The sequence below is a fragment of the Sycon ciliatum genome, chromosome 6, assembly GCF_964019385.1.
Source record: "Sycon ciliatum chromosome 6, ocSycCili1.1, whole genome shotgun sequence".
NCBI lineage: Eukaryota > Metazoa > Porifera > Calcarea > Leucosolenida > Sycettidae > Sycon > Sycon ciliatum.
The window spans coordinates 17398820-17421319 of record NC_088648.1 but is presented as its reverse complement, the minus strand read 5'-3'; the positions used below and the strand labels follow the sequence as shown (position 1 = coordinate 17421319).

Below are 22500 nucleotides of genomic sequence, written 5' to 3'. Positions count from 1 at the left end.
CACACACACACGCGCGCACACACATCAACACAAACAAAACAAAAAACAAAAAAAATTTCACGGTTCGCGTGAGACTCGGCCAAAGGCCCAGTTTTCCGCATCCGCAGGAACGCCACCACCCTCTTGGATCAAGGCGCAACACAAACAAACACGTGCATAAAAACATGCTGCACATACAGACAACTATATTTCGTTTCCCTCTTTCTGGCATCTATCCTCATATTATACTTCTCTCTTCCGAGAACGTTGTGCTCCATTGTAGCCTTGTCACCTTTTCACTAAACTGCCAACCCTTAACACATGCACCCTGATGGTGCCCTCGTGGTTGAAAATTTGGAAACAATGCTTGTACGCGGGGGGTGGTGCAACCGAGGACTGTTTGTGCGCTACGGATTGGAGGTGTACAGTACAGGGGAGTGCTGAGGAACGACCAGGCTAGAATTTCACCAAGCACAGCATACCAATGTATACACGGTGACTCAACTGTGCATAGACTGTAATACATGAAAATAGGAACGGTCTAGGCTAGGAGGCTGACCCTCCAGTTCTTCGGTGACCGATGGTAAAAAATAAAAATAAATAAAATAAAAATTAAGTGAAGTTAGCCGGATGGTACTGAAGTGAATAGTTCTCTCTTCTGCTGTCATGTCACCATGCAGACGTACGTTCGGAATGTCAACCAACGTTCCGATCGCTATCAATCCGGGTCACGGCAATCACTCCGGCGACACAGCGGAGCTTGGTCAGGCTGCTGTCGGAGAGCTAGCCGTGGATGAGACTACGGCCTCCGACGACACGCACGCCATGATGCAGTGGGCGGGAGAAGGCATACAGGCGATGAATAGATCATGCTGGTCGGCGTTGCATACCGTGCTGCACCGCATGATGTCGCGCAAGATCGGAGAAGATCTCGGTAAGTATGGAGGTTACGGTAAATCAATTATATTTCGTAAGCTAATAATACTCCTTAACTGAGAAAGAGAACACTTTGTAGCCATCAAACTTTCGTAATTACCATCGATCGGGCCGCGGGGCCGCTACATACATGCATACAGTACAGTACAGTGAGTGTGACGAATTTTAAGTAAGCGTTTTAGTCTTGTAAGTCAAAGTGGCGGGAGCATAACGAGATTTACGAAATTGAAACGACTACGACATAATTATAAATGATTTACAGTGTGTGAAAGACAGCATAATGATGAGTTAGCAGATTTCTGGAATCGCTTATGGGTGCTAGGTATACAGCGAAACCGCTCGTGGTCGCCGTGTCATGTCAGTGAGTCGCTAGTGAATCGCTAGCGAGCGCTGCACAGCAGATTTGCCAAAACATCTCAACTGATGCTGTGATGGCACAACCTATGGTAGCTCCTCTGGCTAGACACAGTGAAACAGTACCCAATTGCTTATTTTTTTTTCCAGTGAGTTCTGGACTCTGTTTTACGTTTATTAGGATGCTTTGGAGCCGTCTCTCCAAAAGCGGGTTGCACCATGCGAAATATATGAACATTGACCGATCTTCTGCACTGCCTTGCATATGGAGGTCACTTCGCAAAATGCAATGCAGTGGTTATGGCCATTACGCTCCAAAAAAGGTTGTACCGCGAACACCCCACACAACCACTTGGGTATGGTTATGTACCCTGTTCAACAGTGCATTGCTGCTGCGAGTGAATGCCATGCCGGGCGCTGTGCAGTGCTTGACCTGCGAACACTGGGATGCGAACTGGTGCAGGGCGCAAGCTTGATTCACGCTTTTGGATTTCATCGAACAAGACAGTACTTACCTCCCATCGCTTTTCTACAGATGCAAAGAGCTGAGTCTGAAGTTTCACATGGAACGTTAAAATCCCGTTCTTCATACTATTATTTTAATACTCAGATATCATGCTGATTGGCTGAAATCGTCCCACCATGGGATAATATTCTTTCAATGCTCAGATATCACGCTACCAGAAGACAGCGGACAGCGTCTGAAGGAACTGGCGGCGCTGGTGCTGCTGACGCGGGAGAACTGGTACACCGAACACCAAGACAGGCTGAAGGAGGTAGAGCTGCGCTGTGACAAGCTGACCGAGCAACTGGAAGAGAAGAACACAACAGAGCTGGCACTGCGGTAAGCATACAATCGACTTGATATAACGCACACCATTGTGCAGGAGAATTAGTTCTTTACAGGCAAAGTTTGTTGTAACAGAAATGCAATTACACTGTGGGTTCGAATTGGGACATGGACAACGGTTTGTTATATCACCAAATTTCCTATATGCGAATTTGTTATGAGTGATGTCGACTGTACATATATGCTCAGAGTTGCCTTGGTACAGTCATGCCCATAGAATTCCGACCCTCGAGGAGAAAGTAGTGCCACGGATCTACTTCAATGACATCAGGCACAGTCCGAAAACTCATGCGAGGGCTGCTGGGGCCACACAAGCCTTGGCGGTGCTTTCTACTCATGGGTTGGAGTTCTTCCGGCCACGACTATATGTAGCAATTGTGATCATTCATAGCTGACGTTACTAGCTCATCAACTAGGTGTTGCTGTGCGCCAGCGGGAAATTTGAGTTGTTCTTCGCATGTCTGCTCACGCCTGTGTCCGTACGTGTGTGTGTGCGTGTGTGCGCGCGTGCGCGTGTGTGTGTGTGTGTGTGTGTGCATGTCTTGTGTGTGTACGTGTGTGTGTGTGTGTGGATACATATTCTGTTTGAGCTGCCTGACAGGGGTGAACTGAATACAATGCGGCAGAGTGGTGTGTCGTTCGGCCAGAGCAAGTCCATAGCAGAGATCGAAGTGCTACAAACCAAACTCAAGCAGGCCGAAAAGGCACGGGATAGTGCCAAACAGGTACGCCAGATAAAAAAAAATAAAAAATAGTTCACGGTTCGCGTCAGACTCGGCTAGAGGCCAAGTTTTCCGCATCCGTAGGAACGCCGCCACCAGATAGCCAGACAACAAGACCTTTATACTCTGCTGGATATGTACCCTTGTGTCGAGTTCTTCCCCTCATTTTAGTTCATCATGCAGTGAGTGTTCAATAGTAAAAAATAAAAAATAAAAACTCTGAAAATGAAAATCGTCAGACATAATTACACGACGACAGAAGAACGAGCAGTGGCTTTTTCGCATCTCTGAGTTTCACGAACTAAATTGATCATCAGACGAAAATGAAAATGTTTGTCTGATGATCGATTCTGTGTAGTCCGCTCTTCGCTTTCGGCAAATTGAGCCCTCTACAGACGGTGGATGAACTTCACATGGTATTGTATAACTAGAATGTCACCACTAGCCATGCATTCATGCTGCAGAGTAGAGCATGGAGTCAGTTTGTTTTCCTCGCTACAAGCCAAGCTCACTAGTAACAGAAGATCCACCATGCAAACGTTATCTTAACTTGGTGTGCTAGTGGGTTGATCAGACGGTTGCTTATGCATGCATGCATGCTGCTTTATAGCATACTAGTTGTGCATGGGTTTTGTGTGCGTAAGCATGTGTGCAGGCGGGCGTGTGTGTGCATGGTGTGGGCATGGTGCATGCGAGTATGTTGGTGTTGATATGGTGTGTGTGGGGGGGGGGGGGGGGAGTTTGAGTGTGCACATGACTTGCATGCAAATTATGTGAACCTGTATGTGTGTGTCTCTCCCCCACCCCCCCCCCCCACCCCTCTCTCTCTCTATCTCTCTCTCTCTCTATCTATCTACCTCTTTGCCATTCCATCTGACTTGATGTCTGACTATATTCATGACTTGGAGCAGGCCAGTAAGAATCAGGAACAGGAATGTGATGATCTGAAGAAGGAATACGCCACTCTACAGCACGTATGTAGTTCCCACGGTAACATATCATGTTTCCCCCAGCGAGTGTGCTTTGTACAGAAAACGCCAAGGAACCCTTCCTTCATGCTATCTTCTGTGTGAAGCGAACCCCTTTCTAACTGGTCTCCATCCCTTGTTCATTGTAACTTGAGCTAAAATTGTTTCCACAATGCCGGGGTATCTGTCCTCTATTTTCCCCAGGTTTGTCATCTCCTTTTCGCGTACCCTCTGTTAGTTGTAATCTAGCCTGGTGCATCCAGCTAGCAGTGACTCGGAGACCAATCAACATAGCCTCCTGCATATGCCTGCAACTTCACTCCTCAACTCCAATGCATGTACAGTACTGCCGGGCGCCGAAGAACGGTCAGGCTAGGGTTTCATCAATTACAGCATACCGATGTATACACAGTGACTCAATTGTGCGTAGACTGTAGTGCAGCATGAAAATAATAACGGTCTAGGCTAGGAGGCTAACCCCTCCCCCAGTTCTTTAGCAGTACTGTATTCACGTTGATGGTGGACTAGCCCTGAAAAATTGGTGTAAGATAAATTGATTTGATCCGCAGTAAAGAGGCCGTTCTTGGAGCTGAGGAATGAAGTTCAAGTACATGTCTGTAGGTTTCTTATATAACAAAATCCACACACGCACACCTGGGAGCGGTAGGTAGGATACAGGTCCTTATGCATGATACATGTACAGTCAACGTTGCGTATAACGACACTCGGCGGGGCATCGCGAAGTGTCCTTATTCGCGAAGTGTCGTCATACCAGAAGTCTCATTATTATGTGTTACAGTTGGATGGGACTTTGCTCTGGGCATGGAAATTCTGTCGTTATTCGCGAATTGTCGTTATATCCGCAGTCGTTATTCGCGAATTGTCGTCATATCCGCAGTCGTTAGTAGTGAAGTCGACTGTACATGTCATGTACACTGTGTGTTCTTAATTGGTTTTCCCATGCTAGGAGGTCGTCGTATCGGCAGAGTCCCTTGCAGCAATAAAAGAGCAGTTGAACTTTGTGGAAGTGGAGTATGGACACTATAAGGAGGACATGGAGAGGTGAGCTGGCTGTGTGTGTGTGTGTGTGTGTGTGTGTGTGTGTGTGTGTGTGTGTGTGTCTGGTTGTCTGTCTGGCTGCTTGTCTGTCTGTCTATCTGTCTTCCTAACTGTGTGTCTGCCAGCCTGTCTGTCTGTCTGTCTGTCTGTCTGTCTGTCTGTCTGTCTGTCTGTCTGTCTTTGTCTGTGTGTGCCTTGTACATATTTGTTACGGTATAGGCTGATCATATTGAGCAGCTGCCATCATGTTCACACGGTTTGGCCATCTGCCAGGGTTTGATGCCAGAAGATTATACAGTAAACCTGTCCGGGCGACCAATCGGTTAAGGTGACCGCCTGTCCAGGAAGACCATGCACTGCAGCGAGGACCAAGGGATGCTATTTCCAGTCAAATGGCATGGAACTGGATAAGGAGAGCACCTGGTTACAGAGACCACATTTTGGAGGTCCCTTGAGCGGCCGTCATACGCAGGTTTCACTGTACATTGTGCATTTTGTGAGATTTTTGTTGCATCCTGTACTTTTCTTTGCCTGCACGGTGCAGTAACCAGCGTAATCTGGAGGGTCGGGTGAACAGCCTGCAGTCACAACTGCAGAGCTCCAGTGACTTCCTGGACAATATCACCAAGGTAAGGTGTGGACAAGAGCTGAGAGCAGATGACAGGTGTCTACGTCAGGATGTATGTTATTGATACCCCACAGAGGAGGATCAATACAGGGAAATATTCCGCGGGGCGAGGTAGAAGAGGGGCATATCAAAGGGAGGCTCCTTCGATGCTGTAGGGAGTTATGTGCAGTACACCAATACCGTGCCGGTGCTTTACCGGTTGCATTTCACAGTGTTCAATCGCGCGAGCACACATTCCAAGGACAATGGTTTGAAGCCTTCACATGCAGCTCTCTCACTGTTTGCAGCTACTTCGGTAGTATAGATAGAGCATGTCTTGCTCAGCATGTGTCAACTGCCATTTTACGAAGCTAAATTCCATATGATAAGGCGAGATGAATGGTGACAATGTTCCAAAACCATAGCAGTGAAGGCTCTGTTTGAAGCCTCCTTACAAGTGCGACTACAAATGTACCTCCATCCTTTACTTCCTTTGACCTACAGACACCTGCATCATCGCGGCCAGAGTCGCCAACTAAACCATCGACGCCGATCCGTCTCGACCTCCTTGCCCGTCTCCAGTTGCTCAACTCCAATATGCAGGAGGAGTCAGTTAGACGAGCTAGAGCGGAGGAAAAGGAGCGAGAGGCCGTGGAAACCCTCGCCGATGTGAAGGCACGGCTGGAGCACGAGCTGACGACGGTGAACTTCCGCATGACTGCCGAGACCATGCAGCTGCAGCAGGCGTTAGAGGTGCGTTTTCTGTGTGTGTGTGTGTGTGTGTGTGTGTCCACGTGTGTACGTGTGTGCACGTGTGTGCATGTGTGTGTGTGCATGTGTGTGTGTGCATGTGTGTGTGTGGAGGGGGGGGGGGGTGTTTGTGCGTACGCTGGGATCTGATCAGGTAAAATGGGGAGAATCATTACTGCTGCAGTATTTGGTTGTCGAGTTGCCGATGTCATAGACCCACACGATACTATGCGTTTGTTCTTCCTCACATTATATTGTGCATGTGCTCTGTATGCCGCATGAGGAGATTTGTTTGACTGGAGCGATGTAGCTACTCAGAGTCAAAGTTTTGTCCAATGTCATGCCTTTGTGATTTGAACATTGGCCCTTTTCTCGTGTAGCTTCCAACAACATCATATTCCCTAAAGATAATAAGTCAAGGTAGCTAAGGCCTATATCGCGAAAATATCGGAGGTCCAAATCCACTTTCTGTGCGATTTTGTTCAAGTATGCCAGTTGGTTCGCTGCATATCCGAGTGCCGCATAATCCCACCAAGTTTGTCATACAGCAGAGTATTGGGCATTGTTATGACCTCACACCATGGAGGCAGGAGCTAGATGATACGGAATCACTGTGAATGGGCCAATTTAGTATGCCTCTACCTCTCCTCTCCAGTAAGCAAGCCGCTATTGTGAATTTTTAATCTTTGTAACACAGCAACTGGAGTCAAAGGACGGTGAACTGTTTGCCCTGAAAGAACGCGTATCCACCGCCAACAAGGACGGAGAGCAGACGCGCAGCGACGTCAGCGCGCTGCGTATCGAGAACGCACGGCTGACGGCCGAATACCAGACGACCAGTGACAAGGTACCGTGCCAGGTTGACAATGCCACCCTGTGCGTATCATCATGCTGGGCGCGTTGCAGGCCTGCCGGAAGTGGTCCGGTTGGTCAGGTTATCACCGGACCAATTTGTCGGCCATCAACGTGTGTTTACCACTGTGGAGGGCATGTGTACCCACCATGTCATACACAAAGTACCGTATTTCCCCGATTATAAGTCGCACTCGATTATAAGTCGCACTCGATTATAAGTCGCACTCGATTGTAAGTCGCACTCGATTGTAAGTCGCACTCGATTGTAAGTCGCACCTCCATTTTCAGGTTTGAGCCAGTTTGGATATATTCACGTCAGTACGTAGTAAGTCATGCTCGATTGTAAGTCGCATCCCCCTTTTTACCCTTGAATTTTAGTGTAAAAAGGTGCGACTTATATTCGGGTAAATACGGTATGAAAGGCACTGTTACTGCAGGACCAATCAAAAACTGCTCCGGGCCGTCCTGCATTGGACAATACCGGTGTACAGTCAACATTGTGCATAATACTGGCCCTTGATCAGGCTGCATGAGAAAACTGGCATTACAGTCTCGTACAGTGATTGCTTGCTATCCCCTGTTCTGCATATTGGGCAGTGTTGGGGGTAGGAGAAGGGGGGGGGGCATCAGTGGTGTTAGCCCCTACGCACAGTAACTGTGGAGGGTAATTGCTACACGGGCTGTGTTGCTAAATCCTTTGCAAAAAAATGCTCCATATCAGGAGGCAACCATGAAGACCCGAGTAAAAACGTTTTTCAGCCTAGTTCCATTGCTACACTTGCAGCTTGTGTAAGGCCATTCCTAGACGCACGTTTTGCTTCGGAATTTGTTCCTGTGTCTATTGTTCATGTCACAGCTGAATCGCATCTCATCCAGCCTGCTTGTGTCTCAGAAAGAGTTGATGGCCCTGGAGGAGCAGCTACTGACGGCTACACACGAACGGGACACCGGCCGCGTGTCTGTCGTCAAGCTATCCAATGAACTGGAAGAGGTACTGTAGTCATGCATGCACACACATACACGTGTACACACATACACGTGTGTGCATGCACGCATGCATGGAAGCTCACACACACACACACATGCACATACGTGCACGAACAACAAACACGCACGCGTGCACACACACACAGACGTACACAAACACACGCATATTTGTATACGTGTATCCATGCACACCATCACAAACACATGCATGCTCATTTCGGAATGTGCACACGCTCACACACACACACTCTACTGTGTTGATTGCTGTTGCTAGGTGAAAGGCCGGTGCACTCTTGCCGAGGACAAGATGAGAAGCCTGATGGATGAAGTACATGAACTACGGCGACGCTTGCTCCAGGCCACACAGTAAGCTGCACCTGCTCTGTGTGTGTGTGTTGTTTGCCTGTCTGTCTATCTGTCTGCCTGTCTGTCTATCTGTCTGGTTGTCTGTCTGTCTTTCTGTCTGTCTCTCTCTCTGTGTGAATTGCTATAAGGCTTGTTGTCGTCTCCACCGTTGGCAATGGTGTTGTGTGTGACGTGTTGACTCTGTAACATGGGTGTTGCTGCTCTGAACAGGCAAAAAGCCGAGCTGGTGAACAAGACGGCCACTCTGGAGGATGAAGTCTTGACCAGTGCAGTCGTGACATGGGTTGCAGATGACCAGGTATAGTGGTGGTGGGGGTGCTTACTGCAGGGGAGTGTGCGGGCAGAGTGTATGAATTTTGCGAAGAACTCGCTAACTGCGCTGTGTGTATGTGCGTGCTACGGGCCGATATTGCAACATTGTTGCATGGACAAGGATTTGTTTGCCAATGCTAATGTGTGGAGGTGTGTGGACATGCGAGAGTACTTCAGTGAGAGTGCAGCCGGAGTGCATGAATTCTGTAACGAAATCACCAACTGCTCTGTGTGTATGGGTGTGGTACGGGCCGATATTCAGGGATTTGTGCAACGGGTACAATGTACTAACGTGGGCAGGTATTATAACGTTATTGTGCTTGTGCGAGAGTACATGCTGCCATTTACAAAATTACAGTGTGGAGAGTATGCAGCGGGTATGTGCAGAAAAATATTCCTATGTGTTTCCTTTACTTTAACCCATTTAGCGCCGAAAACGTATATATACGTCATTAGAAATGACGCCCAGGCGCTGAAGACGTATATATGCGTCTTTTCAGTGCCAAATAAGGAGTGAAGAGCCCGGGTGCTATGACCTGTAGCCTTAATTGGATTAAAATTACAAATTGATTTGTTTCCGTATTGTTTGTGCAACCAGGCCGATGCTTGCATGCAGTGTGCTGTGGAATTCTCACTGTTCACAAGGCGGGTAAGTAACCCTATGGCAAGTATGTTGGTGTGTTGCTAACTCCACTTATCGTGACATGCACGGAAACATGTACTTAATTGTGTGAGGGAGTATGATTTCTCACCGACATTCATGGAAAACAAACGGCATACGAATGTTGTCAAGTGTATTGGGTGCTTCTCCGGTGCAGAATACACCAATATGGGATGGTTGTTTTAACCCTGCTTGCGCATGGACCTTGCAATGCTCCTGTGTGGTTGTGTGTGTACAGTGAAACCTGTCTAAGACGACCTCTCAAGGGACCTTCAAAATGCGGTCTCTGTTACCAGGTGGTCTCCTTATCCAGGGTCGTTTGACTGGAAATAGCATCCCCTAGTCCTGGTTTCAGTGGTCTTCTAGGACAGGTGGTCGCCTTGACAGATTTTACTGTATCTGTGTTGTTGTTGTGCCCATACTAGCATCATTGCCGTCACTGTGGCCGTGTATTCTGTTACGACTGCTGCTGCAAAACATTTCAGCTACCCAGCAGCGAGTAAGTACCTTTCGTTTCTGGAAGGCTTTCTCTGTCTGTTCAATGCTGCTCTTGCCTTCCTGGTACCATGAGTGTGTGTGTGTGTGTGTGTGTGTGTGTGTGTGTGTGTGTGTGTGTGTATGTGTGTGTGTGTGTGTGTGTGTGTGTGTGTGTGGGTGGGTGGGTGGGTGGGTGGGTGGGTGGGTGTATGTGTCTGTGTCTGTGTGTGTGCACGTGCATGTGTGTGTGTGTGTGTGTGTGTGTGTGTGTGTGTGTGTGTGTGTGTGTGTGTGTGTGTGTGTGTGTGTGTGTATGGGTGGGTGTGTGGGTGTACGTGCATGTGTGTATGTGTGTGTGCACATGCATGTGTGTGTGTGTGTGTGCACATGCATGTGTGTGTGTGTGTATGTGTGTGTGTGTGTGTGTGTGTGTGTGTGTGTGTGTGTGTGTGTGTGTGTGTGTGTGTGTGTGAGAGAGTGCACGTGCATGTGTGTGTGCGCACATGCATGTGTGTGTGTACATGCACGTCTGTGTCTGTCAGTGTCTGTGTCTGTATGTGTTTGTGTGTGTCTACGCCTGTGTGTTGTGTATGTATGTATGTGTGTATGTTTACGGGGTAGGGCAGGAGGAGGGAGTGAGAGAACATGGTACAAGGGTGCAGGGAGGAGTGTATGAGCACATCCAGCACATGGTTACTATGCTGGGTGAGTAGTCATGCCAACATGCACGTATCCAGGGTATGTGACTGACATTTGTTTGTATTCTTTGCTAGGTGTATTTTTGCTCGTCAGGTTTTTTTCTCACGAGGTTACGTTTTATCGATCGTCTCTATGTCTCGTCTATGTCTCTCTCACTCTTCCTGCACTTGCAGCCAACCGTCGCGTGTGTGCAACGAGTGCCATGACATGTTGCATTCACGACGACAAGGCGTCATCAAGTCACGCGTCTACTCGCTGATGACCGAGTCGCAGGCTACGGCTACCCTCACCTCGTCAATCCGACAACAAATGCTCGACGACTCTGCGCCGGCTTTCCCGGTGTACGTACCGCCAACCCCAAAGCAATCGCAGGACGATGGCCTACAGCGGGAAGCAGACACACGAGTGCAGAACCCGAGAGCACAGCCTTCGCCCGTGGTAGCTAGCGTACCCGTCAAGACGGCTTCGGTGGCATCCCTTGCCGGATCCAGCCGGTCGCTTCTTGGCACGGACGGTAGGACGGGAACGGCCTCTGAGGACGACGAGATCATCGTGTTGGAGGGTGGCGATGCTCTGGATGGCTCACCGGTAAGTCTCGCATCACAATACTGTTGCCTAAGCAAAGGATTGACAATGTCCGGAGTAGTGCTGGTATCGGGAGTGGACCATCAAGTGTGCTAGTATGTTTTTTGAAATTTCAGCCCAAATCAGTGCATTTTATTGATTCACGGGGGTACTCGGGGCAACAAGTGATACCGTTAATACCATAGCAGGGGTGTCGGAAGGTATTTTAGTGTGGTACAGTCAGCCATCTGAAGTGCAGTTTACTTCGGGTGGGGGGGGGGGGGGAGCTGAGTCTAACATTTTAGAAATTTGGAGCCCAACTAGTGTATTTTATTTATTCACGGGGTACCTGGGGCAAAAAGTGGTACCGTCCATACCATAGTGACCGTAGCGTGTCTGACGCACCTACATAGCTACGTGTTGGGATGCCGGTATGGTGTGTTCTGTGTGTACATGGCAATAGTCTCAACCACACCATACAGGTGGTGGTAGGGGATCTGTAGTCTGTGTCACAGCAGTGCTAGGTCTGGACTGGTAAAGGTGCTGCCCCAGGATCTGCTGCAACGGTGTTAGTTTAGGACTGGGAAAAGGTGCTGCCGTAGATTCTGCCACCGCAATGTTAGTTTTAGACTGGCAAAGGTGCTCCGATAGAGTCTGTCACAACAGTGGTCGCCAGTCAGGGCGTCGCACCTATTGACCATTGCATGGCGCTAACGTCCTGTACAGTGTAGCAAGAAGGACCCATGAGTGTGTGTGTGATCCCCAGTAGCCTAATCGGTAGGGCACTGTCCCGGAAAGACAGGGGTGCTGGGTTCGAATCCCGCTCGTGGATCCTTCTTTTGCAACAAGGTGTGAATGCACACTACCCAGCGGAGGCGTTGTCCCACAGGATAGTTCTGTCTCTCATGCAGGAGAGCAGTACAGTATGTGGCAGGTATCAATATCACTAGTATCGCCGGTCATAACAACAAGCCCTGGTTACATTTGAACCCGTTGAGTTCTTCGTCCATTGTTGTTCTCACATTTTGCTGATTGTAATAAAAAAAACTTTGTGTCGTGTATCACCCCTGGCTGTAGCCCGCTGGTGCAGGGACTGCAGCATATCCTGCTGTATGTGACAACTATCACCCCCTTGCCGTGGTGGTCTTGTGCTGTATGGGATGATTATCACCCCTGGGTTGCTTTGGTGTTGCAGTGTTGACGGCATCATATCCTTCTGTGCGTGACGACTATCACCTTCTTGCCGTGGTGGTCTTGTGCTGTATGGGATGACTATCACCTCTGGATGGTTGTGGTGTTGCAGTGTTGACTGCATCATATCCTGCCGCATGTGACAGCTATCGCCCCTCGCCGTGGTTGTCTTGTGCTGTGTGTGCTGATCATCACCCCTGGATGGTTGTGGTGTTGCGGGGCTGACTGCAGCATATCCTGCTGTATCTAATTGCACCTCAACTTGACAAATCTAGCAGTTAGCCTGCAATTGCTTGTTTAAAAGCGGAGTTCGGCAGGCAGAGCTCCTTTCTTCTTTGGCCTGATCGGATTGCACACTGTCTTAGGTGTACCCTGACTATGTGCAGTGCAGTGACGAATGCTTGTTGACAAGCAGTGTTTAGCAGAGCACCTACAAGCTTCGGTCCTTTCTTTTGTAGCTCGTATTTCCTGAGGATGGTGACAACTGACCGAGACGTCGACCCGCTGTCTAATCGTGAGGCGAGGGAGTTGCAGGACCTATCGAGTAGGCTAGTTGCTCAGAGTAGAAAAGTAGGACATGAAGCAGTGTCAAGTATCAGTCTTCATTCACCATTACCGTCTGTGTGCGCGTTTGTGTTGGTGTAAGAATGCTATGTGAAGTATAAAGGCTATGCAATACATGTCACATGGTACGTTTGCCACTCAGCTAGCTCACATATAAGGCGAACTTGACATCATCGCATACCCTCTACACTCTGCGGCCTCATAGATTATAACGTACTTTGAAGTAGATCAATAGAAAATAACGTGCTTGTGTACATGTGTTGGCGTGTTCCCCCAGGAGATGCATGGTTCACAGCGGCACAGTGTGGCTGACCTGCGCGGCACCGCCAAGACCAGCAACGCCGGCAAACCTCCTTCCACAGCAGCTGCAGCCGTGGAACGCTCGTACTCGGCGCGAGAGCTCTCTCAACGTGCCTCGTCCGACCGCAACCTCTCTCAACGCAGCAACAACAACAGCGGGGCTTCGACGCCGGAGAGCATGCGACGATCAAACACGCCCGACGGTACGAGCAGACCGGCGGGACGATTCCTGCCAACAGCAATGTCGACGCCGAAATCTCACGGCAAGGGTGCGGTGCGCTCGCTCTCTGCCTCGTCGTCCACTGGTCAGCTGGTTCCGGAGATGTCCGTCGGTCCCAGCATCCGCTCAGAGTTTGTGTCCTACGCGCTGCAGCCCAATACGATGGCCGGGGAGCCGGTGGACGTCGCCAGGGCGGGCATGCGAATCGTCTGGCAATTCCGCTCCGAACCAAAGGTAAGGAAAGTGCCGCTTTCCGATAGCCTTTACAGTATAGCATGAGTTACCCATGTCACAGGGGGAGGACGTGAGTTTTTTCTGGGGAAGTGCTGCACGTACCGTGGAAGCCGACCGCTTAGGGGACTTTCCAAAGGTGGTCCCCGTGATCAGGTGGTCTCCTTATCCAGGGTCATTTGAATGGAATCACCATCCCTTGGTTCTAGTTGCAGTGGTCTTCTGGGACAAGCGGTCACCTTATCAGAGTGGTCGCCTTGACAGGTTTTACTGTGGCAGGTTGGCTGCCGTTACTCCCGGTATGCCTGGTGCCAAACATTTGCCCGATGCTCTCTCAAGAGCTTCCCATGTACATTGTACAAGTAGAGTGTCTGTGAGAATGTTTTGCTATGGTGGATGACAACAGTGTAAGTTGCAACATATACCATCTTCCAAGTCGCCCCCCCCCCCCTCTCAATTTTTCTTTCTCAGTCTCTGATTCATGCTCACGCCTCATATTCAATCATTTCCCTACCTATTTCTATCCCGGAATGTGCCCATGTGTGTGCGTGTGTGTGTGTGTGTGTGTGTGTGTGTGTGTGTGTGTGTGTGTGTGTGTGTGTGTGTGTGTGTGTGTGCTTGTGCATGCATGTGTGTGCGTGTATGTGTGTGTTTGGGGTTGCTTGCACCCACATCCCAGGGTATTGCGTTTGGAGTGTTGTTCCAGCCTAACCCGTCTGATGACGCAAAGGTAAGGACATGTCGCTTACATTCAGCTAAGTGTGCATGTGTGTACTTCATCGTTGTCATCTACAATACACTGGTACATGAGCATGTGAAATAGTTCCGAGGTCGAGCTCTGAAAGCTTCACTGCCAAACTTTCTAGTGCAGGACTCAGTGCTGCTTACTCATTATATTTGTAACTATAGTAACTCCAGGCTGGTTGGCTGGCCAGCTAATTGGCTGCAGCTACTGTTGATTTTGTTGCTGCTACAGTCGTTGCTGCTGCAGCTGGCACCGTAGCTTGTCTTGCTGCCGTCGGTGCCCACCATTGCCACACCCACCAACCCATAGTGGGATGAAGTCTGCACACAACGTATGCCTTGCTAGAATGCACCATTCACGTGTACATGTATGCGTGTGATGAATGTCAGATGGGTGGCTATTTGCCTGTTGACATTCAGAAGAACTGTGTTGCTTTAACCGCTGCTCACCGTTGTCCCTCTCGTGTCACTATGCTTTCAGGCACTGGTGGCGTTCAAGCGTTATCTCTCACACAAACAGACCATACAGGGATCGATAGTTACTCCCAAGCCAGGTCGCTACATACTGCAGTTTAGCAACGTGTCATCAAGGTAAATCTATGCCACCAGGGTTCATGCTCTGTTCGTCATTGATGCATGGTGGATTGTGTGGCTCGTGCGGAGATGGGGCTGGGCCATCCCCACCCCCCATAAATACATCTAGTGTGCCGTAACATCGAAATGATGAGGTTCCATGCCCCTCTCCTGTTCAGAAATACCAACCACATCATGCTTCCGCGGCGGTCGATGCATGCATCGATGACATGCGTCTGGTAGTGCGTACATGCGCCTTATGACATACCCGGCTCTGTGGGTGGGTGTGGGTTGGTGCGTTATCACATGATTGTATCTGCCATTTTTTTCTGTTTCCCTCCTCCAGCAATGTACCCTGCTCGTTATGGTTTCGCCATGAGCTGCGGGAAAACACCGCGTCATGAGCATCCAAGCAAGCAGGATGGCATCAGCTAATCATTGGCTCCAGTGCTGCATGGTCTACAGCAGTGCGCAGCTTGGCCGGCATGCATAGCTGAGGGATTGGCGAGACGCACGCGCATGCCGTCTAACTGTTACGTTAATGTCCACAGTGGTATTAATTTTGGTGATGTGGTGTTGAAGAGATGCATGCCATTGCTGGACAATCATCGGGCTACACTGTACGTCCAGGGCTGCGGACAAGGTATGGACCGGCGTGGCAGCATGTGCACTCGTGCGAGCTGTTCTGTTCGGCAACAACCGTGGCTAAACCTATCCTGAATGCGGGGAAACCCAGTCTCAAAGCGGGGAAACCCATCAGTCTCAATGCGGGGGAAACACGTTTCTCAGCAGTCTGTTCCCCGTGAGTGCCACAGCGGGGCAGAATTGACAAGTGTTCTCCGTACGAAGGCGTTACATTATAAACGTAATAAATAATTCTGTTCTTGATCAGCGAAGACATGAACCCGGCAGAGCAATGCCATGTTCTGCTCATTCCTCGTGTTGTCTCGTCGCCCGAATTGTTGCCATGCTGCCGAGTCTGCAACAACGTGTGGGTCGTCATTCGTGTTTGCTGCTTGATTCCCTGCTTACTACGACCACTGGTGACCTTGCCAATTAGAAGTCTGAAAATCGGAAAAGACACGCGTGCAATTAGTCGTCTTCATGTAGTGAGCTTTGAACACCTCGAGTACGTCTTGTTCCAACAAGCACATCACCGTCATGCAGCTAACAGACACTGTGTCTCATGCAGCTCGCAGATGGCCAAGCATTGGTGGCTGTGTGTGTGTGTCTTGACCGCCATTCCCCCTAAAGCATCTATTCCCTCAGATTAGGTATTGTTCATGTGAAACAATGCTTTCTTCTATTTGCAATACAACTGATTGATTGATTTTGACAATTACAATTCTGAGTCTTTACCAAGTCCATATAATACACATATCCTTTACTATTTTTATTTAGAGCCTGCTATTATTATGATGTAGATGTTTAACGGATTCAGAGATTGATTACAATAACGCAGCCACCGAGTCATGAAATGGAAATTTTTTTGATGACTCCCTCAGCACCGCCCTAACCCTCGTATTTCTTGGCTATGTTTTTGGTTTTTTAGTTAGAGTGTGGTCAAGTATCGTGTGTGTTCTCTCCAGCCGAGTCAGGAGTATCGTTGACTTGTACTGGGATGCCGCTTGTGCGGACGTCCATTTTTTTTTAATTCTCTCTTTGAAATTGTTCCCGCCCGAAACGAGTCGTTGTTCCGAATTTTACTGTAAACATTTTGTTATCATGTCTAGAATTATTGGGTAGGTTTAGTAATTATATTGGCTATGCTGTTACGGCGCAACCCAGGTCTCTTGACTTGTTTGTATTCCTCCGGGTTTACCTTTCTGTGTCTGGTATGGGGTCTCATGGGAGCAGAGAGAGAGAGAGAGAGAGGAGAGACAATAATGCGGCACAAATACGACTGCTGGGTCTATCATGTCTAGCGATGCACAACGCTGCAATAACTGGCACACACCCTCAAACCACAATGCTGCCAAACATGTGCTACCAGCAGCCTTGGCAGATGACAACAGAAACATGAAATGGGGCAAAAAACAATAAGCAATTAGTCGCCCTTGTTGCTATACTAAAACAATAATAATTAGAATAGATACAGTGTGTGGGTGGGTGTGTGTGGGTGCGTGTGCGTGGGTGCGTGTGCGTGGGTGGGGGGGGGGGGTACATACATGTACAATACAAAGTAGCAGCTGCATACAGTAGTCATAGTGGGATATAGACAGTACAAATCTATAATGGAAATTGAAATGACAAAACTCCGGAATAAGCCAGACGAAACCCAATATTAAACAAGAAAAAGAGAACATTCCAACTACAACTCCTACAGCCATGCTCATGACAGGGCAGAATAAATAGAATAGAAAAACAAGAACTTACCTAGGCAAATGCCAGCAGGACCCTTAGTCCTGTTCTGAACTACTATAGCACAATGGAATCGAGCAAAGCTCGGTCAAAAATAGAAAGCACTGCTGCTCCGTAGAAAGCGCAGCAACGTCTTCTAATTGGAAACAAGCCAGCCATTGGTGGTGGCAAGGACAGGGGGGATTGGGCAATCACCAGCATACGAGATGACAGGCAGCTGGCCGATTGGCACCAGTGAGTTATGGTGCATGGTCGGTGGTGCCCTAACAATGTCAGCCATAGCAGTGTTGGATCGACTCTCGCAAGCTCAGTGACGTAAAAAGATCGCAGATAATTACTGACCAAGCTAGGCTGTGTGTTGCTGCCCCAGCAGTAGTGGCATCACGGCTACTCACAGGAACTGCAAGCACACCAACTGACGGTAGAGACACATCTCATCCTGCTTAGGCGTTTCGCACTGCCTCTGCTTCGGTGTCGACGGACGTCTCTTCTCCGTGATACTCGTGTACAGGCTCACAAACACCTGAAATAAGACATAGGCGCACGCACACACAACACACACACACGCGCGCGCGCACGCACACACATACGCACACACATCACACACACACACAACACACACACACACACACACACACACACACATATACACACCCAACAGACCGCCTAATGAGGGAGGCTTTTTCCACTACAGAACACCACAGAAGAAGAAACTCAACTGGGACGATACTGGGAGTAAGGCACACACTGGAAAAAGCAACCGTACGCCCACAAGACTGCATGTTGACAAGACAAACACTCTACAGCATACTGTACACAATGCAAGGACTTGAAATAGCCGGTGTTCGGATGGCCAAGGTAGAACTGCACGTCTGTTATCATGCACAGAAAGAGAATCGATTCTACCATTGCTCTCCCAGCACCATAAAACTTGAAGTACAGTCAACTTCGCGTATAACGACACTCGGCGGGGCATCAGAAAAGTGTCCTTATTCGCGAAGTGTCCTTATACCCGAAGTCTCATCACCGTAAAGTCCGCTGCAAACGCCCACTTCGCTGCAAACGCCCACCCCAGCGGGTCCATACTATTTTCGTCTTTTTCAGGTCAATATAGTTGTAGAAAACTGGCATGAAGGTCGAATGCGTACGATAACGACTATAATGCCTACAAACTGCCTATGTCTTACCAAGAGGCTCTGCAAAAGCCATTGTCATTTAATATCTTGCTGCAAAGAAAAAAAACTTCGGCCGAGATTTCCTTTCATACGATGAATGAGAAAGCATCTGGTTTTCAAGTCATGAAATTTCTGCAGTGCTTGCTACGACGTTGCGCTTTCAGAATGGAACGGTGATTGTTCTGACGAAGCGTCATTCAACAACTTTACAGGTCGCAGTATTGCAGTTGCAAGTTGAACAGAGGGGATGTCACAGAAGCTACACCTACAAAGTCGCTGCTAACTTGTTGAAAACTCTGAAGTGCTCGAGAAAAACCCTTGCCATTGCGCTTTGCGTGATTTGGAAATGATGGTTTGAAACACCGTCAGAAGTGTACTTGGTTCCTGCAATAGCCTGTTCTTTGCTACCTTGTTATTCCGAAGTAACTCCCGTTTGGATTTGCGAAATAAAACAACCAACATCATAAAATCACTAGGAGCTAGCTCGTAACTAGTGCCCAAAAACATTTTGAAACCCGGAAAGTGGACATAGTTTACCGTAGCAAAGCGCTCCTCGCGCTATGGTATGAGATGCACTTTCGTACAGTAGGGGTGACAGTGCATGGGGTCAGTGCGTATATGCCAGCAGATCTTGCAAAGATGGGGTGGGCGTTTGCAGCGGACTTTACGGTATAGATATTATGTATCACAGTGGGATGGAACTTTGCTCTGCGCATGGAAATTGTCGTTATTCACGAATTGTCGTTATATCTGCAGTCGTTATTAGCTAAGTTGACTGTACAGCACCAGAATGCTGGAAACACAAGGCCTTACCCTTGACTGCGTCCGCCGACACTACAACACGCTTGATATTAGAACCGGGCACTTCGTACATGGACTCCAGCAACAGCTTTTCCTGCAGACAAGCACACAGAGAGGACACACACAAGCCATTTGACCATTGGCCATTTGACGCCCATCGCCGGAGGCGATGATAGCGATGCTACAGCAGAAGCCATAGCAACTTGTGCTGGGATTGCGACATTCAACACCTTGCAAGGCTGAAGAATTGACCGCCACTATTCAGCCTGGTCTACACCACACAGCTATGAAGTGGCTTTTTTCTGGCCAGTGAATCCCTTCACGCACAGGCGCAGCACACACACACACACACACACACACACACACACACACACACACACACACACACACACACACACACACACACACACGCCACTTCTAGCTACGAAAACAGAGACTTGACCGCCTTTAGTTTCTCAGCTACTTCAGTAGCTACGGTACAGTGGGCAATTTCGTTCAGTACAGTGGTCAACAGACAGTAGGTGTTCTGTACAGATCAACATGTATGATGATGACAGCATGTCACAAAGTGGAGTATCAAACAAGGCTTGCACACATCATAGGAAATCAACTTGTACAGTGTGGTGCAGGTCATGTGTGGTGTGTGACGCCTACAGCATAGACATAAAAGCATGGTACATGCACCACAGCGCTGCTCAATGAGATCCGATCTCTCGAGTCAACGTTGCGCCCTGCACCAGCGGACATCCCAGTGTTTGCAGGTCTAGGGCTGCACAGCACCCTGCATGTACTTGACTCGTGCCATCGGATTCCATTGAGTAACACTGTATTAGTATCCTGACAACACTGGACGAGATGTACGACAATCTTACGACACAGACCAGCATTGTATCTAGGGAAAAAAGTGGGCTGCAATACCGAGAACAGCAACAGCAGCGATCGTCTAAGCCGGTTCTACAGTGCTGATCAATGAAATCCGATCCGGTCACTCAAGTATGGTCACTCCTTTGCATTGGCTTCTGTCATTGGACGGTGAAATAAAATAAGTACGCACCGGGCATTGCACAGCCCTACACGAGACCTGCGAACAATGGGCTGCGAAAAGGTGCAAGGCGTAAGCTCGAGTGACGAGACCGGACTTAATAGAGCAGCACTGTACATGTACTTACAATGATTGAACGAAGTCCGCGTGCGCCGGTGTTGTTCTCCAGTGCTCGCTTGGCAATGGCTCGCAGGGCGTCATTTTCAAACGCCAGATCCACCTGTCACCACAGCACACACACACACACACACACACACACACACACACACACACACACACACACACACACACACACACACACACACACACACACACACACACACACACACATACACACACACACACACAGGACAACAAAAACAGAATTCTGCGAAAGGACATAAATCTGGCACCTAGCCGCATACCAAGGGAAGAGAGTCATCGTCGACATGAAGAGAGAAATACACTCTCCAAAACATACAACACACAGTCACACATGTACACATACAGACAGACAGACGGACATACAGACAGATACACACACACAAGTGCACACACAAGTGCACACACGTGCACACACACACACACACACACACACACACACACACACACACACACACACGTGCACACACACACACGTGCACACGTGCACACACACACACACACACACACACACACACACACACACACACACACACCACCACCACCACCACCACCACCACCATCATGAAGACTACCCACCTTGTCCATTCCCAGCAGTAGTGTGAACTGAGAAATGAGAGCGTGACGAGGTTCAGTCAAGACACGAACCAGAGAATCCTCGTCCATAGACTGCAACGGAACAATGACCGGCATACGGCCTACCATCTCTGGGATCAAGCCAAACTTGATGAGATCTCTCGGCTCCACCTGAACATACACATGAGGATACACGCACACATACACACACACACACACACACGTACACACACGTTGGACGCGCACACACGCACACACACAAACACCCTCGTATAAAACAACACAACAGAAACTGCACACGGACAACCATGCCAGAGACGAAGGAGAGAGCGATCGAGAAAGACATGGGCTGGGTCCGCCACCCTACAAGACACCGACTGCCAGGCAAGGAGATATCAAGCAAAGGAGGCACTTGAAATATAGCGGCGACGCAATAAATGCAAATACAGCATGGCACAAAATCAGTATGCCACTGATGGCATACTGTTAAATGCCACTTTTCATTGCTCTGCAAGCCAATGTCCACTACCACTAAGACACTAAAACTAATGTAGGCGAATAGCAACTGCCTGCTTCTTCAACAGTACATCCTGAGCTGCAGGAAAACTACCTGGGAGACTTCATCCACACACGGCAAAACAACTCTGCTACACAAGCAAATGAGGACATCTGAACATGCCCCAGTGGTTTAATAAGACAGAGAAGTGCAGAATGGCATGTGAAATGATGTGCGATGAAATTCACACTACACCCCCAGGCTGACATATCATTCACAGCACACAGCTTTGTTTTGGCGCCCTCAAGCACACAAGGATGGTGAATGGAGACAGGAAAGGTGTGAGAGAAACACATGCACCGACTCAAACATCAGCAGACACGACTACAAGGTGAGGGTGAGAACGAGTCTCTCTCAACGCGAGGCACTGCTTCCGTCAGTGTCGACACGGCTATACACCAGCATGTTGGCAGCGTGGCATATGTGACACTTTCCACGCTGGGTGTGGTTCTTTTGCAACACAGAATTCGTAGCAGCCGGTGTCAAAGCGGAGGACGTGTGAACTTTTACAACTACGGCTGTGCTACAGTGAAATCCGACCCACAGTGCAAATCTGATGCCCTGGACTAGTTCCCAATACAGCACTGTAGTTGAACATTTGTACGTCCAGCGGCACCCGTACCACTTCCGGGGCGTCAAGGGCCGTGCAAGTCCAAGACGCGAAGTATGCACTTTGAGTGAGATTTCACCTATCACAACGGGACCAGTGAGGAGGCACATGCATACACAAGAAGAGCATGTTGGCATGGGGTGCTAAATACTCAAGATACAACGAAGCATGAAGAGCCGGTCACGTAAAGCGTAGGAGGGAGAAAAGGGAGAGAAAGAGAGCAAGAGAGAGAGAGAGAGAGAGAGAGAGAGAGAGAGAGAGAGAGAGAG

General features: G+C 48.9%; 2 protein-coding genes across 2 annotated transcripts in view; one reads left to right on the top strand and one right to left on the bottom strand.

Moving 5' to 3' along the window:
* The window catches only part of LOC135819527 (FYVE and coiled-coil domain-containing protein 1-like), a 24070-nt gene extending 7274 nt beyond the window's left edge, over positions 1-16796 (top strand). Inside the window, exons 6-23 of the mRNA XM_065332754.1 lie at positions 660-913; positions 1939-2113; positions 2721-2844; positions 3753-3815; positions 4777-4871; positions 5413-5497; positions 5980-6228; positions 6923-7072; positions 7937-8071; positions 8342-8433; positions 8644-8731; positions 9344-9394; positions 9832-9905; positions 10756-11170; positions 13179-13655; positions 14332-14382; positions 14878-14987; positions 15316-16796. Coding sequence (XP_065188826.1) covers positions 660-913; positions 1939-2113; positions 2721-2844; positions 3753-3815; positions 4777-4871; positions 5413-5497; positions 5980-6228; positions 6923-7072; positions 7937-8071; positions 8342-8433; positions 8644-8731; positions 9344-9394; positions 9832-9905; positions 10756-11170; positions 13179-13655; positions 14332-14382; positions 14878-14987; positions 15316-15373 — 2746 coding nt within the window. The 3' untranslated portion in view covers positions 15374-16796. The remainder of the gene's footprint in view (positions 1-659; positions 914-1938; positions 2114-2720; positions 2845-3752; positions 3816-4776; positions 4872-5412; positions 5498-5979; positions 6229-6922; positions 7073-7936; positions 8072-8341; positions 8434-8643; positions 8732-9343; positions 9395-9831; positions 9906-10755; positions 11171-13178; positions 13656-14331; positions 14383-14877; positions 14988-15315) is intronic.
* Positions 16797-16956: 160 nt separating this feature from the next.
* The window catches only part of LOC135819528 (ATP-dependent Clp protease ATP-binding subunit ClpX-like), a 16130-nt gene continuing 10586 nt past the window's right edge, over positions 16957-22500 (bottom strand). Inside the window, exons 11-14 of the mRNA XM_065332755.1 lie at positions 21069-21236; positions 20476-20568; positions 19319-19400; positions 16957-17853 (exon numbers count right to left, since the gene is read on the bottom strand). Of these exons, the coding sequence (XP_065188827.1) occupies positions 17774-17853; positions 19319-19400; positions 20476-20568; positions 21069-21236 (423 nt within the window). The 3' untranslated portion in view covers positions 16957-17773. The remainder of the gene's footprint in view (positions 17854-19318; positions 19401-20475; positions 20569-21068; positions 21237-22500) is intronic.